This window comes from Felis catus, chromosome B1 (genome assembly GCF_018350175.1).
Source record: "Felis catus isolate Fca126 chromosome B1, F.catus_Fca126_mat1.0, whole genome shotgun sequence".
Classification (NCBI taxonomy): Eukaryota; Metazoa; Chordata; class Mammalia; order Carnivora; family Felidae; genus Felis; species Felis catus.
In genome coordinates this window covers 77,061,245-77,085,970 of record NC_058371.1, presented here as the reverse complement: position 1 = coordinate 77,085,970, position 24,726 = coordinate 77,061,245, and the positions used below count along the sequence as shown (strand labels likewise).

The 24,726-nt window shown below is 37.6% G+C and overlaps 1 protein-coding gene across 9 annotated transcripts in view; it reads right to left on the bottom strand.

The window, feature by feature from the left end:
- LRBA (LPS responsive beige-like anchor protein) overlaps positions 1-24,726 on the bottom strand; it is a 775,946-nt gene that overhangs the window by 35,182 nt on the left and 716,038 nt on the right. For 7 of the 9 annotated variants that reach the window (XM_023252764.2, XM_045056857.1, XM_023252765.2 and 4 more), the window contains 4 exons: positions 15,733-15,822; positions 11,162-11,354; positions 6,688-6,750; positions 840-995 (listed from right to left, as the gene is read on the bottom strand). In XM_023252764.2, coding sequence (XP_023108532.2) covers positions 840-995; positions 6,688-6,750; positions 11,162-11,354; positions 15,733-15,822 — 502 coding nt within the window. The remainder of the gene's footprint in view (positions 1-839; positions 996-6,687; positions 6,751-11,161; positions 11,355-15,732; positions 15,823-24,726) is intronic. The other 2 variants (XM_011281623.4, XM_023252767.2) reach the window with 1 other exon arrangement.

Below are 24,726 nucleotides of genomic sequence, written 5' to 3'. Positions count from 1 at the left end.
TTTACTATAAAACATTTAATTAACTAGAAATTAAAAAGAATTTCCTATTCTCACATGTAAGTAAGATATTTGTACATCCTTGTTTTAGTTGAAATTTCTACTTCCACAGTATTATCAAATTCTGATATATTAATATCTAATTTTAATTCTTTTAAATATTCAACTACATATTTACTATAAATTGATTTCCTCCTATAACAGTTTCTAAAATATTTTAAAGAGACTTCTGAATTTCCTATATACAAAAATTTATAGATCTTCCGTAATAATGATGAGTTAAGCTTGGTTTGTCCCTTAGTGAGATACATGCAAATGAATATATACAGTTAAACTTTTATATTTTAATAAGAGCCCCTGTCACACATGAAATCAGTAGTCAGCTAATGTCCTTCATGATGGTGTAGCTTTCAACAATGTTCTATGCAGAATTAAGTGGAGGCAAGATATCTACTACTAAGAAATACAATTAATGAGAAATTCCAGTAAGGAAAAAAAAAGCCCTTTATATAATACAAAAGTGGGAAAATACACCTATAGGTGTGTACACCTGCTGTACGATTATGTTACTTACATGCCAGGATACGATTTCAAATGAATCATTCATTCGGTAGGCTTGGAAGACAGACTTACTATAACAAACTGCCTCTTAAAAACATGCTGAAGTTAACTTAATAGTGAACTATATTATAGATTTTTACTTAAAAGGGGAAAACAGTATCTCTTCCTTATGTTACACATTTTAGAATTCTGTAATTTGGGGAAGGAAGAAGATGAGAGAACATTCTAGCCTCTCAATGCTACTTGTAGCTAACTTTAGTTCACTGATGAAAATAAGTTACCTGTGTCTGTAGAGTAGACTCGGAAACTCTTATCCCAGAAGCCACAGATGAGAATATAGCGGTTGTCCGAAGTGATGACAAAGCACTGGGAATGGACTTGAATACTTTGGTCTAAAAGGTCAGTGATTTGCCTCCTGTGCATTCCTGTATTGCTGGCTGTGACAACAGAGGAAGAGACAAAAATTGTACTAAACCCACACATGTACAAAAATCCTAGGGTCTGTGATACTGGTGGTTGGGTTGAGGGAGAAGCATTCCAGGACAAGAATATTTGACCTTTAATTTAAAATTTTAAACATAAACATAACAATATTTGAAAAACAAAACAGGAAAATATATCCAGTTGTTGGAAGAATGTGGGTAGCTAAATTCAATGTCTCAAAAAGAAATTTTGCCTAGAGGGAAAAATAATAACATACTACAATTTCAAAATAGTATACAATTCTCAGAACATGCTTTCTAGCTCTTGGACAAGACCAAACTAGATTACAGTCTCCAGATTGCACCACAGTTAGGTTTGTGCTTCTGACAATCTCATTACGTCCATTGTCATGAGAATGGATTCATGTTGTGACAATCTATTACCTTTTAACTTTTTGTCACAAGAAAGCAATACTAGAATTTAAATGTCATATATTTGAAATATTGTAACATCTTGGAGTACTTTGGCTTTAACAGGTCTTTAATTTGACTAGATGTGAACTCCTTCTTCCCCTGTTTACAGCTGTACTTGCATGTAAGGAAAGGGTAGAATGACTATTATTTATTAAAGATACTTGTAATTGAAAAAGTCAAAGCACAGCACACTGCCACTTTCTTACTCCTTAAGTAAGCAATAAAACAAGACAGTCTGGCAGTGTGTTTTCAAAGTGCTACAGAGCACCTGATATGGGGGTTTGTCACTAGGCAGAAGGTCAGACAGAGCAACATCAAGCACATAGGAAGAGTAATAATCCTCTAGAAATATACTACCAAGCATGCCATTATCAGAAAAGGAATTTTCACTGAGATGCCTTTCTTGGCACCATGAGGCCAACCAAATAGAAAGCTTTGTTTCCAGTGACCTCAGGGTTATTTCACCAACAACCTTCCAATACAAATAATAGTTTTTATAATAATAAAGAAATTTGATTGTACCAGAAATCATAACAAGATAAATTTCTGCATCTGATCATTACATTCTTTGCATCATAGTTTTCAGTTTGGTTTTTTTTTTGGGGGGGGGGGGGTGGGCAGGAGAAACCCCAACCTGTAAGTGCATTGATAAAAATAAAAAATAGAAAAATATTCATTGCATGTAATAACTAAGTTAATGTGGCCAATCTAAGAGAAGGCTCAGAAAGTAATGCAGAAGAAAAAAAGCATTCAAAATACTTTCCAGTGCTGTATTAAGAACCACTGGGGATACAGAGAAATCAACTATTCCCTGCCCTCATGGCAAACATGACCTAGCAAACATATGCATAGACATAGTGGAATATTCTGCTAGTGTCTGTCTATACAACTTAACCAAGGAAGATTATTAGATAACTATTTGATAATAGGCTTCATATTACTTTTGGGGGATTAGTGAACTAGAAAGTGACAGCAGCAGTAAAAAGGGCAGAATCCTATTTGGGGATCATTCTTTTGCCACCTCCTTCCCACACAAAGAGAAGCTGCTGGCAAATAAGAAAAGCCTTTATAAGTACCACAGTACATTACAGAGAGACAATAGTATCCCACTGCAGTGAAGCTGTATGGTACAACTTAGATTTTTTTATTCCAAGAAACCTAGCAATTAAAGACAAGGCACGTAATACTTTCTATACTGGTTACTACAGTACTTCATTCCACATGAAAACTGTAAAAATGTTTATTTGTTACCATTTATATGACTTTTGCTTCTAGGATATAAACTTTCACTGGTCTTTTTTTGGGGGGGGCATGATTTCTGGTGGGGGGGAGGATCTCACTTCACAGATTTGGGTATGTGCATAAATTTTAATTGAGAGATCACAAAGTACCCATGAGTACAGGCTGATGCCCCTTCAGCATTCAGATGAACTATTTTCCAAGTAAGTGCTTGCCTATAATTTAATATTGCGACATCCATCCATCCATCCATCCATCCATCCATCCATCCATCCATCCAATCTATTTAATCTACCTATCTCACAACTGCTTCCTTTATCTCATTGTCTCCCAAGATTCAGTACTGAAGGTGTTTTTATTTAATGAAGATTAGGTGTATTTGTCCAGATAAGCATTCTTCAAACTGGGGCATGCACACTCCTGGCAGGAGGGTGGTATAAGATTTCCCAAAGGATAAACAAGCACAGATGGTTTTAAGGGAATCAATTTCTAGTTCCTCAACTTTTATATGTTCTCTTCCCTGAAACAGCTTTGGCTGAGAACTCTCCTGTGAGTTTTCTTCTCTTATGACCCTTTCTGCATGCTCTTCTTCCACTAAATAAAACAAAGGCATACTTCTTTTCTATTCAGGATCTTACTATAATGCTTTATCTGGGTATGAAAATCTCTTGAGATGCAAATAAAGGGACAATTCAAAATACTGATGTGAGGCTGAAAAGTGAATGACAAAGTATCAAATCATTCTGTAGGGCCAGTGGTTTCCAATTCATCGCTTTCAATAAAATGGAAGGAGGATCTAATCATGATGTCAATTGATAGATCGTTAAAAATAAATTTCAATGATAGATTGTTAAAATGATCACTTAATGACAGACCATGAAAATAATTCTTAATAACAGATTACAATATAAATTTTGTCACATAACTCAGAGTTCAAAGATTTCAGAGACACTGTGAAAACAAAATTCTTTCCTTTCCCATCTATTTTCTCACGTAGGTAACGTTCCTCAGAGCTTCCATCTACTAAAAAAATAAAAAAAAAAAAATAGAAAAAAATAAAAGAGGATAGAACCATTGACAAATCCTGTCTCATTCAACAACAAATAATGTTCACTCAAATACATGAACAAATGGGGAATGGAGGGGCAGGGGGAGGAGAAAGTCCCACCCATTTCATTAAAGATGTATTTCTAATAAGTGTTGCTTTTTTATGTTTAATAATGTTTATTAAAAATTATAATTTTAATAAGTGTGTATAATAATATTTGTAATGATAACTCAGTGTACATTAATTTCTTACAAAACTGAGCCTTATGGTCATAGGAAATTTTAACAATTAACTTACATACATTTGTTTAATTTTCTATATATTTTTATTGCTGAAAAGTATTTGCAATAAAGTAACTCTTTGAAAAGTTAAAATTGTGTAGAAGAAGTGGAATTAAAATATAAATTTAAAAAAAAGGATAATATAGTATTTTCAACTGTTAATAGCTTTTTTATGCATTTTTTAAAAACAGAAAAATGTTGACTATTAATTCACTTTTATATTTAAATTCCATTGGATAGATTTAAAATTTTATATATTATATATAATACATAATATATATATTTACATATATACATAATGTATGTATACATAATACATAATACATAAATATATATACATGTATTTGCAACTATCGAAATTTGTGCTGAAAACTTTCTACATGCTACTTTTAATCTTTTTTTTTTTCAACGTTTATTTATTTTTGGGACAGAGAGAGACAGAGCATGAACGGGGGAGGGGCAGAGAGAGAGGGAGACACAGAATTGGAAACAGGCTCCAGGCTCTGAGCCATCAGCCCAGAGCCTGATGCGGGGCTCGAACTCCCGGACCGCGAGATGGTGACCTGGCTCAAGTCGGACGCTTAACCGACTGAGCCACCCAGGCGCCCCTCTATATGCTACTTTTAAAATACGTGTGAACCGGGGCGCCTGGGTGGCGCAGTCGGTTAAGCGTCCGACTTCAGCCAGGTCACTATCTCCCGGTCCAGTCCGTGAGTTCGAGCCCCGCGTCAGGCTCTGGGCTGATGGCTCGGAGCCTGGAGGCTGTTTCCGATTCTGTGTCTCCCTCTCTCTCTGCCCCGCCTCTGTTCATGCTCTGTCTCTCTCTGTCCCCCAAAAAATAAATAAACGTTGAAAAAAAAAAAAAAAAAGTTTTTAAAATACGTGTGAACTTTAAAACTTTAAAACATGCTACATTTAAAATACGTGGGAAGGTACATGGTTTTAAACAATTATTTTAGGGGATATAGGAGCAAACCGTTAGATGACCAATGATCTACAGTAGATAAGAAAACTATGGCCTGTGTCTGGTTTTATATATAAAGTTTTATTGGAACACAGAAATGCTCATTTGTTTATATATATTGTCTTTGGTGGTTTTTGTGCTGTAACAGAACTAAGTAGTTGTCTATGAGACCTTATGGTCTACAAAGCCTGAAGTATTTACTATCTGGCCCTTTATCAAAAAAGTTTACCCATGCCTAATCTAAAGAATGACAGTTGCTGAATTCATTTAATTAGATTTGCCTATAGGATATTCACTGTCAAGTTTTAAGGCAAAGAATGATTCTATACTTAATAAATAATGCTTGTAAAGGACTTATCAAATGGACTTTATTTTCCTGACTTTTAAAACTTTACCTAAGTGAACATTTTATTTTTTAATATATGGCAAATCCTATGTACTCAAAGCAAAAGATTATGCAGGAATCAGAGTAGTATTTATCCTTCACATGGATAATTACTTCTTACATTTCCGCTTCTATGTGGGGCAATGCCAAATGAATTAGTTTTGAGCTTAAGGTTAGTTTAGTTCATCTTGATAGTTCATTTGCAAGTGGTAGCCACGTAGCTCTCTACTGAAACAATAGTTTTAAAGACAAAAAAAAAAGGTGACATACATACAGGCAAGACCTTGGATTTTAAAAGAATAAATCAGCGTTTTCATCTGCTCTATGTGAAAACTTAAAAACTGTAACAAATTTATGTGCCAGGGAAACTTAATAAAATTATAAGCTAAACATCCACAATGGTAGCACACCCCCAATAACTAGGCAATTGAGTATTTTATTCTAAAAGTGATTGAAATAGCATCTTTAATAAGACATGTTAATAATGTTACTCTCAGTAAAGCCATGTATGAAATTCCCACCCATAAGAATGAAAAATGCTAAACTAGAGATTTTGCCTAACTGACTCAAAAGGCACAGAAGCAATTAAATCTTCTAAGTCATCTGCTGCAGATGCTCATTTCATCCCAATGGCTCTTTCTGGTCTCCTCCCTTTTCTTTTTTCCCCCTTGAACAAATTTAACCTCCAATGGCAATTTATTGGGCTGTAGGACCATAGGAAAATGAATACAAATATCTTAGCACTGCCATTGGCCGGGCAATATATTTCAACTTTGAAACTGCTCTGCAATTGCACATTAATCCCCTCACACTGAACAGAGGGTCCAGGAAGAAAGGATTGATCTCCTTTAATGATGAAACCCTGGCACTACAGTTTTATTTTTCACAACACAGTGCTGCTAAGAACCCCACTGTTATTATGAAAATTTCCCTAGCAAAGGAGCTCCATCACATTACCGGTGCACCAATTCATCATAACGTGCCTCGCTCCTGCTCATCAACAAGTCTGAGTGATGAAAAGATCCAATATTATCCTGACAGTACTTCATGCGCATTCTCAATCACACATTATTACAGCATCCATATTAATTTTCAGTGACACGCGTCCTAGGCCTGTTCAAATTAGGCAAACCAACGAGGGGGAGTTGATGAAATACCAGCATAGCCACAGCTCATTGCATTCCAATTTGCATGCAAATGGTTTATCAGGAAAATTCCATTCCCAGCAACCAGCAAGTGAAAAACAACTGTAATCTACACTTCAGGGCCACCATACAGAGCTTAATGAATCGCAAAGAGAGAAAGAAGTGACAGACCTATGAGAGGATCGATTTCCACTGGCAGCTGGTATGGCTGGTCTTGTACTGCACCTTGATGAGCTGGAATTCACAAAAGATTAAAAAAAAAAGCATTATTTTTCATATACTAACCTACATAAAAATGCACAAGTCAAATCTTATGTAGAACTGTTTCCAACCTCTAAATCTCTCATACACTTTTGTGAAATTTAAGGGAAAAAAATCCAGGTGCTTTCATGGCTAGCTTATTAAACATTTATTTTAGATTAGTGCTGTTCTGAACATGTGCCATCAGCAGTGGCTCCAGTCCTGGGCCATAAGCTATAGCAGATGCTTGACTGGCAACCTCTGATGCTGCAACAAAACAAAATTAAGTGGTAAAGCGCGCTGAAAACAAAATGTGACAACCATCTGCTGACTGTAGCAAATACTATTTTTTTGTTACTTCTTAAAAAGGCAGTTTTGAATGCTGCAGCACAAAGGATCCACAAAAACGTCAATTTATGATGGAGAAAGGGAAAGCTCTAAGTCAGGGAACATTTAATGTTTCATCCATCACTTAAAACCAATCAATTGAAAGTTTGAATAAAAATAAAGAAAGCTATCCACAGATAAATGTTTTAGTTAAATGCATTTGGCTGAAATACTTTCTTAAAGACTGGATTGAGGTTTTTAAGAAAAGTTTTATTAATATTTAATATTTCCATGGTTTCAATTTAAAAATACTCTGAGAAACAAATGAATAACAAAAATCAATCCATGCTAAGAATAGTTTGTTCAATTCTCAAAATGGTTCTGAAGATTCCTGCATACTTATTTTGTAATTGAGAAGAGATTTTGTGGGCTGTTTCCCTGTGAAAGGTAGGACTTAAGGTAAAGAGGAAGTGTGCTAGGAAGCAGGAGCCGCTGCTGGCTATTTACGGAGACTTAGGCAAATAGCAACTTGAAACTGAAGGTTTGGAAGAGATGATCTTTTTAGCTTTATAATTCTGATAGTTAAATCCTGGGCCCCTGTCCAAATTATTTTCCCCAAATGACTCAGTAATTCACTCGGGTCAGTATCTCCCTTTTATAGACTCATCAGCATTTAAACTACTGTTTAGTTGGTATTAGAACTTTGCTTAACACCATCATCACTTAGGAAATCTTTCTGACTGTCCTTGAGGGGCTGAAAAGAAAAATGGGGTACATTCCAATGAGTTCATCAGATTATTTTAAAACTTATTAAAACATCATTTCCCCTGTTAGCAAATACCAACTTTTCAAGGCGGTTTCGAAGATCATTAACACTGATAAAATATCTGGGTAAGTATAATATTAGCATTAAAAATAATTATATTTGAGTATGTATGAGAAATTAAGGTAGCCGAAGAAAGGAAGCTGTATAACTCAGTCTTTTTTTACTAAAGGTATCGTCTTTGCTGATTACTGGCTCTGCCAGCAAAGAGATCACAGGACACATATAGGGAATGTTCAGGGAAAATGCACCAGAGCCTCTGATTTACCCAACAGTGCCATTTACTTCCAGCGAGACCAGTGCTGATCAACACTAATACCTCGATCATTTTTTCTCTACTTCTCTGAGAATCTGGGATCTCAGAAACATTAAAAGACACACTATCAGTGAAAGAGGTTTAGGAGGTTAACTATCTTTGGTTGGGCCTCAAAGACAGTTGCCTGTGTGACCTTGGGCAAGTTTATATAGCCTCTGTGTTTCAGTTTCCTAATCTGTAAAATGGGTTAGACTGAACAATATGAAATTAATAACACCTGACATTTTGACTTGTAAAGATGGTGATTTCATGGGTCAACCTAAATGTGGAACCTACATCCCAAGGGACTGAGGGGATTCAGTGAGTTAATATGTGTAAAGAGATTAAAACAGTATCCAGAACCTAGAAAATGCTCTTTAAATGTTAGCAGCTATTCTTTCATTCCCTGCTAACCCCCACCCCGCCCAGTTCCTGTAAGGCCCTATGAATGAGAAAGAAAAATAAAGATGATTGTTTTCTTTTTAAATGAGGACACAGACACTGCTGAAAGAAATGATAGGAGCTAGCTTTCTAGTGAACAAACTATGGAAATCATAGATTCTCAGAAAAAAACAAGAATCTAAATTTAAAAATAACAGCATAACATGAATTTGATTTTCATTGAAGAAAAACTGTTAAGGATTTCTGACATTCTTCTGCCTGACATTTGTTTTAAATCAAGGTATGTCAAGGCAAGGTAAAGGTAGAACAAGATAGAATGAAAAATCAGATTTATATAAACATACTTGGAATGAGACATAGATTTAATAAAATGGATGCTTAACATTTTTAGGTACAGGTGTAAGCTCAGAATTGGAGAACATATTGTAGAAGGATAACTACCTGTGTATTCCCATATATATTTATCTGGTGAGGAGCTGCTGTGTCATAGTGTAAAGCCAGAAGGTGGGGACAAAACCCATTAGTGACACAAGATACAGACACAAAGGAGGCTCACTGGAGAGAATTACAGGCAAAGAACTGGCAAAACATATGCTGTCCCCCAAGCTCTTATCTTACAGAATGGTGAGCTTGGGATGGGAACAGTTGGGTGTACCCTAAGTGGCACTCCAGCAGAGAGATGCTGCCCCTGAATCAGTTTACATATCTATAGAAAAAGTGGAAGTAGGGAAAAGAACACCTGACAGCCAGCTACTAAGGCAAGCAAGCTTTCCAGTCCAGGAAATGGGCCTGCTCAAAATGGGAGTGCCAGGAGCTCATCATCAGTGCTTTTGGAGTGTACCTAACAACCTGAGTTATCAGTTGGAGACCTAGTAGCCCTTTGGGTGAGCCAGTTCCTGCCGAGCTCATTCTTTGCGAGGCTCAAGTCAGCAGCAGAGAGTAGCCAGGGCTTTCCAGCAATTGAAAAGGTTTTTCTCCTCACATATGCTGTCACGCTGTTTAGACTGAAGAAGTTCTCAGAGCTGCCACACACAGCCACTCAGGATAAGCATCCTTTGTGCTGGCCCTGACACCACACACACTGGTGCTTTTGCCAAGCTAAGAGTAACTGCACCCAGCGTAGGGAATCCTCTAGTGTGGTCGACAGAACCCACCACCAGCATGTTTTTCCTCTAACAAATGCTTTTGAGAGAATACAAAAATCACATTTGTTAAATTATAATCTTTAGTCCCAAAATATAAGTATGTCATCTACATACACATTTATCACTATAAGACAAGTTCACTTGAAGAAAAAGGAATAAAAGGACCCAATAATGGAGACAATTATATATACCTCGATTTTTACCTTCTCTGCTTTTCCTGAAATCTATTCTCTAATCAAATACTGGCATTCATTTCCTTTCTAATAGCCAGGCAATGGCCATATTTAATAAATTCTGATACCAACCACAGATTCTTCATGATAAGTACCTTATTGAGCATAGTCAGTGCACCAAGTTTTTGTTTGAATGTCAATTCAATTCTGCTCCATTCTAAAAGCTTTTGCATTTAATTTGGCATGAGGCCCTGTTCAAGAATTTATATTTTTGCAACCAGCTCAGGTTTTATAATGAGCAGTACTTTATGCACACTTTACAGATTTAATGACAAGTTAACAGACTATTAAAATCTATCTTTTACATTTTCCCACCTAAAACAATGGCTTGGAAAAAAAAAGCCTATAATCGTCAGGACTTTAGAAGATTTTCCTTCTTAAAATTAGAATTTCTAACTAGTTGCCAAAAAGAACAGTGCTAAATCCAGATCCCAACATTCCTGTTCTAATGAGAGGTAATAAATCATAGAGGGGTGATCATAAAATTTGAGTCAGAAAACTTGGGTTCAAACATGGCTCTGCCACTGACTGGCCATATGTGATACTGAACAAGGCAAGCTCCCTGGGGCTCAGTATCTTCATTGGTAAAACATGGGGCTGGATTAGATGTACTCTCAGGTCTCCTCAAACACTGGTTTATGTTTCTAAGGGTTATTTCAGTATCTTGCTGTTAGTTACCCCGACTATTCAACATATAATGGAAAAACAGAATGTACTTATGGGTTTGTAGTACTTTGGCTGTGTAACTTAAGTGTTCTTTTTTTCTGTCATCCATGATAAATAATATGATGTTATACACAAAAAGGCACATAAACAGGCAATCAAAAGTGTTTATCGAGTAAACCAATAAGTGGAAAAAAGGAGAACATCTGATAAATAAATATAAACTGCTTATGGACACAATATAGAATATCATTATATTAAGATATTAGAAATAATATTTTCCTACAAGGAATAAAGACAAACCACCACATGCCAAAGAATAGGTGATGCTTTAACATTTGTATTATATACCGCAGAGGGGACTTCTTTAAGCCTTTCAAACTAGTAAATATTTTGATTCAGACTAATGCTGGGAAATTGAAAAGCTCAAATGTTGAGAATATTTACGTGTATATTACAATATCTTTATACAGTGTGCAGCAGTTACTATGCATTATAATGATACTTCTTTACTTACCAGGAAGGTTGTGCCACTTGTTCACCGCAAATAGCCTGTTAGCAGTGACTGTGATCACAGCAGGAGTCGCCAGACCAGGCTGGGTGTTAGCTGCCACATGAGTGACAGGGGAGTTGGAGGGAAACTTTAGGACCATGATAACATCCTGCTGGGCTTGGTCTGTGAACATCAATGGACTCTGCAGGAGGAGATACTGTTGAGTGGGCATGACAAGACCCAAATATACAAGAAGGAAAAGACAAAGAAAGACAAGAAAGAGAGAGGGTGCAGGAAAAGAAGAGGAAAGACCATGTTAACACAGGTTGCAGCTGAGAGCATGGTGAGCAGAAAGGTTTATAGAAACAGCAGTTAGGATTGGCTTGTTTTTCATGCATGTCATTAGTTGAATGTTTTAGTGACTGAAGTAGAATACCTTAACAGAAACCTTTTAAAAATCCATAAATTTTATTAGCTCCCTTCCCTACCCCACTCCCATGAAGAACTAAAGAAATGGTTTTATTTAGATTCTAAATAGGCAAAGTATTGGGGATTGCATTAAACCATTCCAATTGCTATAGTGTGTCAAGTACAAAAAAAAAAAAAAACCAGAATGAGGATAGGTAACAGGTACAAAAGCAAGGCAAGGTAATTTCCAAAGATCGTCAAAGTTGTGTTGAGGTAGCATGAAGATTTTTGACAACTAAATAAAGAGATAATTAAAACATATATTTATAAACAACAATTATACACATATATGTATTATTACAGTAGAGAAATAACTTATGAATGTAATATACAAACTTAATTATAAAGGTGTTTCAAAGCAATGCATAATTAAATGCACTTGTAAAAACAATATATTTATATAGTGTACCAAGTCATAAACACTGCCCTATTATAATGGAAATGCTACTGTTTTCTATCACTAAGGATAAAGAGAAATAACTAGATGCCCCTCCTCTCCCTTGGTAAAAAAAAACAAAACAAAACAAAAAACAAAACAAACCTAAAGCTCAAGACTTCTGATTTCTCCTTTCCAAAGCAGCAAGTAATTGAAAATGTTAAACAAAAATCACTGTCTGTTCTAATAACTAGCAACAAAATAAATCTTGAAAACTACTAAGGATTTAGAACATTCCTACAACTCATATGTCATAATCCAAGACATATATAACAGCACTCTGATTTACTGGCTTTATTTATATGTTGTGGTGGTATGCTATCACACAGTAATTGCACTGTACATTTTCAGCAACCCTCTTCTACCATGTCTATTTTCTAATAGCTGATTAGTATCATTCACAATTGAAACACTTTGATGAAGTGCTTCTGGCTGCTTTCCTACTGCCATATTTCAAAACACCAGGTATATGTAAATGTGTAGGCACATATATTTAACACATATTTATTCAGAACTGCTAATAAAAAATTAAATACATTTGCATTTTTATTATCAGTCCTTTTAAAAAAGTTATTAAGAGTACTTAGAAAAACATATTGCACTAAGAATTCCTATTTGCACTCTTTGCATAAAGGTGTAAATAAAGGCAACTAATAAGCTACCCAGACACCCTTCTGAGCAAGTGGCTAAAAGCCAATCAATATTATGAGTTAATCCTCCCTGGATGCTCATTCAATTAAAGGTGTCAGTAATGCCTCATCTGATGTGGCCTCAATTAAATCCAACTATCTGATGGTGTGAAAACACAGGGGGATACAGCAACAGCAGCAAAACCAGACAAATAGGCAGCCTTCGTGTGCCTGCTAATTACTACACCTGGTGTATATTATGGCTCATGCACTTAACGCAGCACGAGGTGGCTTTAATTTCTGCTTTATTCATGTGTGTGTGTGTGTGTGTGTGTGTGCGCGCGCGCGCGTGCATGTGTGTGTGTGATGGGGTGCACTGACAGTTGATGGTGGGGGGATTCATCTGAATGGCAGTAAAAACAATAAACATTTGGGCCTCTAATTTTTAAAACCTCTATATCAATTAGTATTTTTTGTCATTCAAAGAACCTTTTATATAGTTTTTAAGGAACTCTGTGAAATTGGGTAAAAATGAGAAACGATGAGCAACAACAAATACAATACCCTACAAGCTAGTTTTAAAGAAGTCTGGGAAAAGGAAATGAAAATTTTGGAGTACCAAGCCTTATTTTTCAGTTATGTAGTTTTTTAAAAAAAATAATATTTACTAAAGTTAATTTATAAACTCTGAGAAAGTCAGGGTATAACATACATCATAAAGTCTCACTGAAAGGAAGTTGACAGTTATTTTTGAGCTTAACAGTTCATATTGTAAATACAATTAAACTGAAATTGAATAATTCCAATGTTTATGCCCTTAAAAAAAACACAGAAAAATCTCTAATGTGTTGGGAGAGGGTCTTGTTTACATAGTGACTCTAGTGGGCCAACTTTTAGCCACATGGCAAGGACAAGCTACTTTCCACAGAAAGCCGCAGACATCATATCCCGAACTGTGCACTACATTCTTACAACAAGCTGTCCCTCCAGTCTGTTCTACATACTCCATATTGACTAGTGCTCCCAGTGCAGGCAAGGAGAAGGAAACTCTTGGGAGTTCCATCATATCCTTGGTTGGTTAAGTATGGAATAAGGAGGACTAGGAATAAGAGAAAGCACATTCCAGCATACTGGGCTAGTCTGCAGTGATGGCAACAGCTATAGATGAGGACAGTTGGTAAAACAGGGATCAGAGAAACAATCCTTCATCTAATCAATCCCGGGAGCCTCTGGGAGTCAAGTCTGAGGCAGAAGTAGGAAACTGCTCGCCAAATTTCATTCAGATCTCCCAGATTAAGTATGCACTTGTTGACGACTCTGGTTTCTTTCCAACACACCTTTGTTTCCCACCCACAACGTGTAAGATGAAAAGCACAATTTGTACAAGTCTGGAAAGGAGTTCAGGGATTCAATTCAGAGGACACAGATAACGGCAAAGACTGTACCCGATCCTATATGAGCATGTGCCTTCCTACCCTAGAAAGCTGGTCTGCCGCAATGAACCCTTTTGCCATGTGAGAGAGGCTTGGAAGTAGGAGCTCCTTCCTTGCCCCGGTGACCAAATCTGTGCAGAGACCCAGGTAGAAAGTCATTGGAGCAGTGGAGGTGTTTCCATTAGCCAGTATCATGATATCCTGAGTCTCACTGACAAGCTATTACTAAAACTAATTCTAAACCACAAACATAAATCATTCTTACTATTTTTATGGCATTATCTTCCACTGTTCTTGCTAAATGTTTGCTCTTTGTATAATCTTCTGCTTACTGGTTACCCCTTAAGTTCCCTTGAATCTGATTTCACCTATTTAAAAACACTTAGGGGAAAACATGATGCAAATAATTTCTTTTTAATTTTTTTAAAGTTTATTTATTTTGAAAGAGAGACCAAGTCGGGTAGGGGCAGAGAGGAAGAGGAGAGAGAATCCCAAGCAAACTCTATACTACAGGCACAGAGCCTGATGCAGGGCTCAAACTCACGGACTGCGAGATCATGACCTGAGCTGAAACCAAAAGTCAGATGCCTAACCGACTGAGCCACCCAGGCACCCCATGATGCAAGTAATTTTTAAAATGCTTATAGTTTATTGTGATGGCCAATTCACACCTAGAGAAAGAAGGGGAGAAAGGTTTGGAAGGAGAAAGATGACAAAGAGGGCGAAAAGGAAAAATACACAAGGAAGATGGTGAGATGGAAAGAGAAAGAAAAAGAAAAAAACAAACAGCCAGAAGTGAAAGGGCCGCATCTCTATCTCTTGCTCTCTTTGCTGCGACTGTCTCCTTCCAAGTATTGGTCAAAATTCTACCATCTCCAGCTCCTGATTCTGGGCTGGACCAATAAAGTGTGGTGTAAATGATGTGTGAGAGCAAGCTTCAAGAAGTCTTGCAGAAGTGTTCTCTTGGAACACTGTTCCTACTGTGGAAGTGGCTTGGGCTAACTTCCTTGATGATGAAAGACCACATGGAAACAGAGGTCTGGACACCTCAGCCCACCCTGCAGCAGTGCATGAGGGAGCCAAGGTGAGAAAAGCAGAAGTGCCTGCCTAACCCTCAGAATCACGAGAAATATAAATCACTGCATTAAGCTTTGGGTGGTATGTATATCAAACCATCTTTTCTTCTCTCTGCGATCCATTATCCTTAGTAACAATATCCTATGTACTAGGATTAGTTCTAAAATTCCCAAACTGAAAAACATATTGGGATGTAAAGAACAAACACATTAGCAAAACTAATCTAGAAACTCATAGTATCAAATCAGAAAACTCATCAATCCTATGTCTGGAGCCATTATCCTGCAGTGAGGATATGTGACAATGGTAAGTCTTTTAATTCTTCAATGCAAAACATGAGCTGATGAGATAGGAGAGCACTGGAGCAATGTTTACGTTCCCAAAGACTCCAGAACAGCATGTACTAATATTTGCTGGTTGTTAGTAGGTTGACATCACATAAAAAGAACAGGCTCAGATGTGGTAGGGAATCTCAAGTACAACAAAACACTGTTATGAATGTCAAGTATGGTCTCAGAGGCAAGAAATGAAAAGAGTGTAAGCAGCACTTACCACTTGCATAGCAGAACCTCTGGGAGGATGGGGCTCTATGAGTAGTTGAGAAGGTGTCTGTCCAAAACTTCGGATTTGAGCTTCAACAGCCTGAAAACGGCACGGGCAAGTTTGAGGGTTAAGAGGTACTAATTATAGGCAGTAGAACCACAACTGTCACCTGAAAATGTCATTCCATACTTCTGGCTTGTTTCACATTGAAAATCAACTTTGTGTTTTCACAGTGGGTCTAAGCACCTGGCAAGGGCACTGAGGGTGAGGTCATCCTTTAGTACTGTGTAAGCTGTTCCTATAAAACCCCGTGAAACCTTCTCATCTTGCTCAGTGATATGAAACAGAAACCAGCTATTACAATCAGAAATTGTCCTTTTTGGCTTCATCTCTGTTTTCTTGCATTTTTTTCTCCTGCTTGCATCATCCCTGATGACTAAAGCTAATCTTTTACAGGTATAGAGAAAACCTATTGCTGCTTTGATTCTAGGCCCCATTTCATCGTGGGAAGTAGAAAGGAGGAAAAAAGAAACATAGCACCTGTGAAAATGGCTTGATGCTATTATTTTTGCCATAGAAAGAGCATTATTGTTGACAGTCTCTTTGAACTTAGGTGGCTAAACAACAAAGTAAAAGCCATATGTTGCATCCAAGCATGAGACAGTTAAAACAGGGACTAACTAAACATAAGAAACATGTGCATGCTCTTTCTGAAAGATGTGTACATGCACCCTTTGCAAGGCAATCCCTTACCATGGATCTTCCTGTACACCTAGCACAGATGCTCACTTCCCAATCACCAACAACTCCTTCATCATGGGAAACTACTAAATGCCAGATCCTATCACTATCTCTAATTACTTTATTTGTTTACTTGTTTATGCCTGTCTCTTCCACTAAAATACAAGATCTATGAGAGCAAGGACCTGATCTATCTATCTACTTTACTGTTAGATCCCTAAATCGGGTGAATGATATATAGTACGTGTGAGGAGACAGAAGGAAGCAAATATACACAAAGACTCTCTCAACGCCATGACAGTATTCTGAAGTTCCAGGTTAAATGAATGAGGAAAACTTCTCAAATTCATAAGAGAATATATGTTCATCATGTTACTTTTTTAATCCTTAAGAAAATAGATCCTTAATTTTTATATGCTCTGTAGGACTACAGGCAATTAATATTTCATAAACAAGGAAATATAATCATTATCCAGGATTAATTTCCTTTTTTTATTCGTTGAGGATACCACTCGTAGTCCTTTACAGTGAATCTTGTAGGAAACAATGACAGCAATTCATTCATTTATGCGTTCAATAATTGTCAACTATGCACATAGCAGTATTAGGTCTCAATGTTTCTGTCCTTGAATGCATTCCCAATATAGGAAGCAGGGCAAATACACTCAGAAGGTTATACAGTTGTTTCAATGAGTTCAAGGAGTGCTCTATCATTTGCTTAGGCAGAAGAGATTGGAAAACACCTTTGTGAAAGCTGAGTGGTATGGTGGAAGATGGGTTTTGAAGTTAAACAGACCATGTTCAAATACTGAATGCATACCACTTATAAACTCTGTGATCTAGGTAAGTTATTTAATAACCTCTCTAAGTTTCAATTTTCTCTCATGTAAAATGTAGACAATAATAGTATCTACAACATGCTATATTAAGAATTAAATGATATTTACATAAAAACCATAGCAAAATGCTTGGTATAGATTAGACCCACAATATGCAGTCAACAAATATTCATTAAGGGCTGATAATACCAACAAATATTTATTTAGTACTTACTATTTACCAGGAATTTTTCTAAGTGGTTTACTATCTTTTATCAGCTAATCTTTAAACTATATGATGTGAGTCCTTTACTATACCCATCTTATCTATAAAGATAAAGAAAATAATGCACAAAGAACTTAAATATCTCGTCCAAGGTCATATAAATGGCAGACTCAAAATTTGCACCTAAGCAGCATGATTCTAAAGCTAATACTCTGGGCCATTAAGCTATCCTTTCTTCTTATCTTTTAGGTACTATACCAAGGTCTAGGGTACAAAAAGACTGAGCACCAAAAAGCAGGAGCCTACAATCTAATGAGTGAATGAATAAGTTATCTCTGTCATCATCATCATCATCATCATCATCATCATCCCCATCATCATCACCATCATCATCACAAAGTATGTTCAGACACAGTAAAGTAGCACAGCTAGGCAAGTTTGGTTTTAATAGCAGGAGATAAGACTGTTGTTAGACTTTAGAAACAAGAAAAGGAGCCAATAGGGAGCAAGGAACAGAGACTAGGATCATTTCAGAACTTCTAAAATGTTTTTGATCAGTGAAATCAATTTATGATCAACATCAGGACAATCTTGAAGAAGAAAAAATATCACACTGTGGGAGAGCTTGAAGCCCAGAGGTAGTCACAAAGAAACAGGTGGGACTGCTATTTTATGATACACTGATTTATGGACAAATAGGAATGTGAGTTTTAAATTTCTTTTAAGAAGAGTTGGCAAAACCAGTGCCATTGCCCTTGACTGTTGCTTTTGGTGGTCCCTGCCCAAAGGCCCTCATGTCTTTTTTCCTATTTAAATAAAGTAGAGGGAGGAAGAGATGACTTCCATACTTGGCCTGTGGCATCAGATGGCTAAGAGTGTTAATCTGGACTTTGTCATTTATCTGCTGTGTGATTTAGCTTAATCTCTGTTCCTCATCTACAAAGTAGAGAACTAATAATAACCAGTTCACAGAATCATTTATAAAATTAAATAATACTTACAAAGTATTTAGTACAGTATTTAGCACATACAAAGCACTAAATAAAATGCTGCATTATCAGGTTTGGGGCTCAGTATGATCCCCATCTAACACAGCTAAAATAGCGAAGGAAAGGAAGAAATGTTTCAGGAGTGAATAAGGATAATGATGAACACATTATTTTAGGAAACTGGAGTATGGCTCAAGATTTCAAAATATACTTCAGTGCTAAGCACCCAGAGACAAAAATATCTCTTTGAAGGTTCAGACACCAGTCCAAAACAAAAGGGATTATATATCTCAGTCTTTATGGAAGTCATTGTATTTGAAAAAAAGAGATAAGTATGTGAGCCAGGGACTAAGGAAAAATCAACAGGTCATAGAGTACAGGGACTTTGACCATTGAAGAAAAAAGCCAGACTAATTCTTTTCTTTTGAACTTGCATATTTTTGAGAGTAGTAAAGAAATGAATGGAAATACAAGTTTCTGTCAGGAGAACTAGTTTGCCATGAGAAAATATATTTTATGTGACATGTGGAATCTAAAGAGATAGTGATAGCAATCTACTCATGTTGAGACATCCAATGAGCAAAAGAAAACCCAAGACTGGCTCTAAAATGAAAGATGAGTATTGATTTAATTATAATTCATAAAAAAGAAATGTAAGTCAGTGGTTTTACATCTTTCTCTCTCCCTGTATATATGTATTTTTAAGCAGCAGAAATGGCTTCCTTTTTCCAAATGCAATATAACATGAAACCCCAGTATGTTAAAAATATAGGTATAGGGCTATCTACTTTAAAGGTGGATAAAGCCATCCTTAATAAGCTTCCTTTGTAGCTCCTGAGACAATTCTGAGAAATCTTAGTGCTCTGCACACAGTATGAAACTCACTGGTTAAACTCCAGGAAGAAAATACATGAGACACAAAAGGACCTAGAGCTGGCCCTTGGGAAATAGTCATATTTAGGGCATCATACAAAAAACTAATGAAGAAAACAGAAGAGGAAGAGTTAGGAGTAGGGGAGCAGGATCGGGTGATACAGAAGCTGTAAGGTGAGAGTTCCAAACAGAATGATCAGTAACATTAACTACGACAGAGAAACTAAGAATAATGACATTATTGCATATTAATCTTAATTATAGATATAAGCTTAATGTAACTGATCTTGACAATACATATCTTGCTTTGTATTTTACATTGTTTTGAAATAAAAAGGATATGATGGTAAGACAACTTTCAAAAATATCAATGTTCTTTTTTAACATTTTTTTTAAGTCTTAAAATTTTAGTAGAATTTGTGCATTCCTCTTTCAGGAAAAGGTTTTTTCAGGTCATGTATATAGTGGTCTGATTATTCTCTCAATGACAGAATAAAAACTGTGTTATCCCACACAAGTTAAATAATTATTTTCTTTCCAAGTCCTCCCAACATCTAAAAAGACTGCAGAATTCTTAGACACGAATATTTTAACTCTGGACTAACCTTTGAGTTCTTGGTGATAAATATACGATAGAAGGGCTTTTTCAAGTGTGAAAATTATGGAGTAAGATTGTAAGGTAATGATTATAACCTCAAAGTCCTTTTATTTCATTTTAAGTAGGCTCCATGCCCAACTTGGGGCTTGAACTCGGACCCTGAGATCAAGAGTAGCACACTTTATGACTGAGCCAGCTAGCTGTCCCTGTAATCTCAAATTCTTGTAGTCACACTTTATATCATCAACTGACAGTTCTAGATTCTTTTCATTGTTTCTACAACTCACCTACCATTTGTCATTCACCCTGGTCTCTGTAGCAGTCTAAACTGTCGATCACACCCTAGTTTCTTAGTTTCTTGACATTGTCTCTTCTGTGGCCTTCATGGCTTTGCCCCAGGCTGGTTCTTTAACCTTCTTTATTCTCTGTCTTCTACTGATTTCTGTTCTTTCTCATCAATAAATGAACTCATCCCTGCAAGTTCTCTGCTAGCACTCTGATATTATCAATCTACACTTTCTGCCCTGGAAATTTTTTCTGTTGTCACGACTACAAATCTTTCTTCTATGAGCAAGATTTTCATATCTAAAACCAGAGGATTATTGATTTCTATGAAGTGCCCATTTACACTGCTGCCTAATGGCCATCTATGTATACTGTGTGTATGGTATGTATCAGCACACCTAAAATTAACGTGTCTAAAATCTGGAAAAACTAATTTTATTCTAGCATTCTTTAGTCTAGGGTTAGCCTTCTTTTTTGATTTTTCTTTTATGCTCAGATTCTTACTTTAAAAATTTTATCTCCTCCTTTCATAGATAATCAGTCACCAGACCCAATCACTTGCTTTATAAAGTCTCTCATATCCATCACTCATTTCTGAATCCAAGCCCCTTATAATTTCAGGTATTGAGGATTACAATAGTCTCTTTAGTTTCTTCCTTCAACATATCCTGCAGAATTAAGTTTCCCCAAACCCTCCTTTATGGAATATTCTCTTGATCAAATGTCTTTGATTAATCCCCAGTCATTAAAAGATAAAGGCCTAATGGCAAGCAATAAAGGTCTTCTCACATCTCTCAACTTTTATTACCTCATCCAATTCCCTCATACAGTGTTCTTTTTCAGTAACGCTGCTCTTCTTACACACATATAACCAGCTCTTTCCCCCTTATATTTTCTTGCATGTGACTGCCTGCTTCTAGAATGGTCACCCTCATCTACAATTTTCTGAGTCCCACCCCTCTCTAGAAAACCTTGCTTGAGTTCCACCTATTTGGTGTACTTCTTTCCAAATCTTATAGCCTGTTAATTTTGCTGATTACACACTTGATTCAAGCTTCCTTGTCATATTTTGTGACTTCTCATACATTACTGGTCTGTCTCTTCAATTATACCATAAAAGATGAGAATGCCATATATTTTAGTAGTGTGAAACTGGTAGAACACCACCTTGCACACAGTATTCACACAACAAAAAAGTACACCAAGTGCCTATTATACATAACTGGCTCACCCAGACCCTTATGCCTCATCTAGATTTGAACTAGGGACAGAACCAAGCTTGAGACATGAGCACAGTTCTTGACAAGGCCAAATGTGGGCAAGGGGGAGAATAGAGAATGTAAGGGAAGTCTGCTAACTGGTATTAGTAAGAGACCAAGGATTCTTTCAGGGAATGTCTGAAAGATGCCAATGAAGGCAGTAATTCTCATTTCTTCACCCTAACACAGCTGAGGGATGTGACAACACTTCAGTGTTTCACTATACAGTGATTCTTAAGGGCCATGTGAGAAATTCTGGGGGAATATGTGTGATTTGAAAAAGACCCTCAAGGAGATACTGGGAAGATGGCAGCATAGGAGGACTCTGGGCTCACCTCGCGTCCTGCTGATCACTTAGATTCCACCTACACCTGCCTAACTAACCCAGAAAACCACCAGAAGACTAGCAGAACAGAGTCTCCGGAGCCAAGCTCAGACGAGAGGCCCACGGAAGAGGGTAGGTAGAGCGGCGAGGCGGCGTGCGCTGCACAGACTGGCGGGAGGGAGCCGGGGCGGAGGGGCGGCAGGGCGGCCCGCCGGCCAAGCAGAGCCCCCGAGTCTGGTTTGCAAAAGCGGAGGGGCCGGTGGAGTGTGTTCCAAGAGCAAGTGGGACTTAACATCTGGAAGGTTATAAGTTATCAGCTCTGCTCGGAAAACAGGAGGGCTGGAGGACAACGGGAGGGAGAGTTGTTGAGACCCGGACGACAGAGCTCAGCTTGGCGGGGAACAGAGGCACTCGCCAGCGCCATCTCCCTCGCCCATCCCACAGCCAAAATCCCAAAGGGAACCAGTTCCTGCAAGGGAACTTGCCTGCACCTCGAAAACACCCAAAGCTGTGCTTCTGCGGATCCATCCCTCCGGCGGGTCTGATTCCCTCCAGGTGCCGCAGGGCCCCTCCCAAAGCAGATCTCCAAAGCAAAAGCTAGCTGAGCCTGCCCCTCCCACCCCTGTGCACCCTGCCGATCCACCCCAGCTAATACGCCAGATCCCCAGCACCACAAGCCTGGCAGTGTACAAGTAGCCCAGACGGGCCATGCCACCCCACAGTGAAACCCGCCCCTAGGAGAGGAGAAGAGAAGACACACACCAGTCTGACTGTGGCCACAGCAGTGGGCTGGGGGCAGACATCAGGTCTGACTGCGGCCCGCCCACCAACGCAAGTTATTCAAGACAGCAAGGGGAAGTGTTCCGCAGTCCCGCACCACTCCAGGGACTGTCCAAAATGATGAAACAGAAGAATTCCCCTCAGAAAAACGTCCAGGAAATAACAACAGCTAACGAACTGATCAAAAAGGATTTAAACAATATAACAGAAAGTGAATTTAGAATAACAGTCATAAAATTAATCGCTAAAACAGTATAAAGGACAGCAGAGAATCTCTTGCTACAGAGATCAAGGGACTAAGTAACAGCCAGGAGGAGCTAAAAAATGCTGTCAACGAGCTGCAAAATAAAATGGAGACAACTACGGCTCGGATTGAAGAGGCAGAGGAGAGAATAGGTGAACTAGAAGATAAAATTATGGAAAAAGAAGAAGCTGAGAAAAAGAGATAAAAAAAATCCAGGAGTATGAGGGGAAAGTTAGAGAACTAAGTGATGCACTAAAGAGAAATAATCTACGCATAATTGGTATTCCAGAGGAGGAAGAGAGAGGGAAAGGTGCTGAAGGTGTACTTGAAGAAATCATAGCTGAGAACTTCCCGGATCTGGGGAAGGAAAAAGGCATTGAAATCCAAGAGGCACAGAGAACTCCCTTCAGACGTAACTTGAATCGATCTTCTGCACGACATATCATAGTGAAATGGGCAAAATACAAGGATAAAGAGAAAATTCTGAAAGCAGCTAGAGATAAACGTGCTCTAACATATAAAGGGAGACCTATAAGACTCGTGACCGATCTCTCTACTGAAACTGGCAGGCCAGAAAGGAATGGCAGGAGATCTTCAATGTGATGAACAGAAAAAATATGCAGCCGAGAATCCTTTATCCAGCAAGTCTGTCAGTTAGAATAGAAGGAGAGACAAAGGTCTTCCCAAACAACCAAAAACTGAAGGAATTCGTCACCACTAAACCAGCCCTACAAGAGATCCTAAGGGGGATCCTGTGAGACAAAGTGCCAGAGACATCGCTACAAGCATGAAACCTATGGACATCACAATAACTCTAAACCCGTATCTTTCTATAATAACACTGAATGTAAATGGGCTAAATGCGCCAACCAAAAGTCATAGGGTATCAGAATAGATAAAAAAACAAGACCCATCTATTTGCTGTCTACAAGAGACTCATTTTAGACCTGAGGACACCTTCAGATTGAGAGTGAGGGGATGGAGAATTATTTATCATGCCACTGGAAGTCAAAAGAAAGCTGGAGTAGCCATACTTATATCAGACAAACTAGACTTTAAATTAAAGTCTGTAACAAGTGATGAAGAAGGGCATTATATAATAATCACAGGGTTTATCCATCAGGAAGAGCTAACAATTATAAATGTCTATGTGCCGAATACAGGAGCCCCCAAATATATAAAACAATTACTCACAAACGTACGCACCCTTGTTGATAAGAATGTGTAATTGCAGGGGACTTTAACACTCCCCTTACAGAAATGGATAGATCATCTAGACACATGGTCAATAAAGAAACAAGGGCCCTGAATGATACATTGGATCAGATGGACTTGACAGATATATTTAGAACTCTGCATCCCAAAGCAACAGAATATACTTTCTTCTTGAGCATACATGGAACATTCTCCAAGATAGATCACATACTGGGTCACAAAACAGCCCTTCATAAGTATACAAGAATTGAAATCATACCACGCATACTTTCAGACCTCAATGCTATGAAGCTTGAAATCAACCATAGAAAAAAGTCTGGAAAACCTCCAAAAGCATGGAGGTTAAAGAACACCCTACTAAAGAATGAATGGGTCAACCAGGCAATTAGAGAAGAAATTAAAAAATATATGGAAACAAGAGAAAATGAAAATACAACAATCCAAACGCTTTGGGATGTAGCGAAGGCAGTCCTGAGAGGAAAATACATTGCATTCCAGGCCTATCTCAAGAAACAAGAAAAATCCCAAATACAAAATCTAACAGCACACCTAAAGGAAATAGAAGCAGAACAGCACAGACAGCCTAAATGTAGCAGAAGAGAAATCATAAAGATCAGAGCAAAAATAAACAATATAGAATCTAAAAAAAC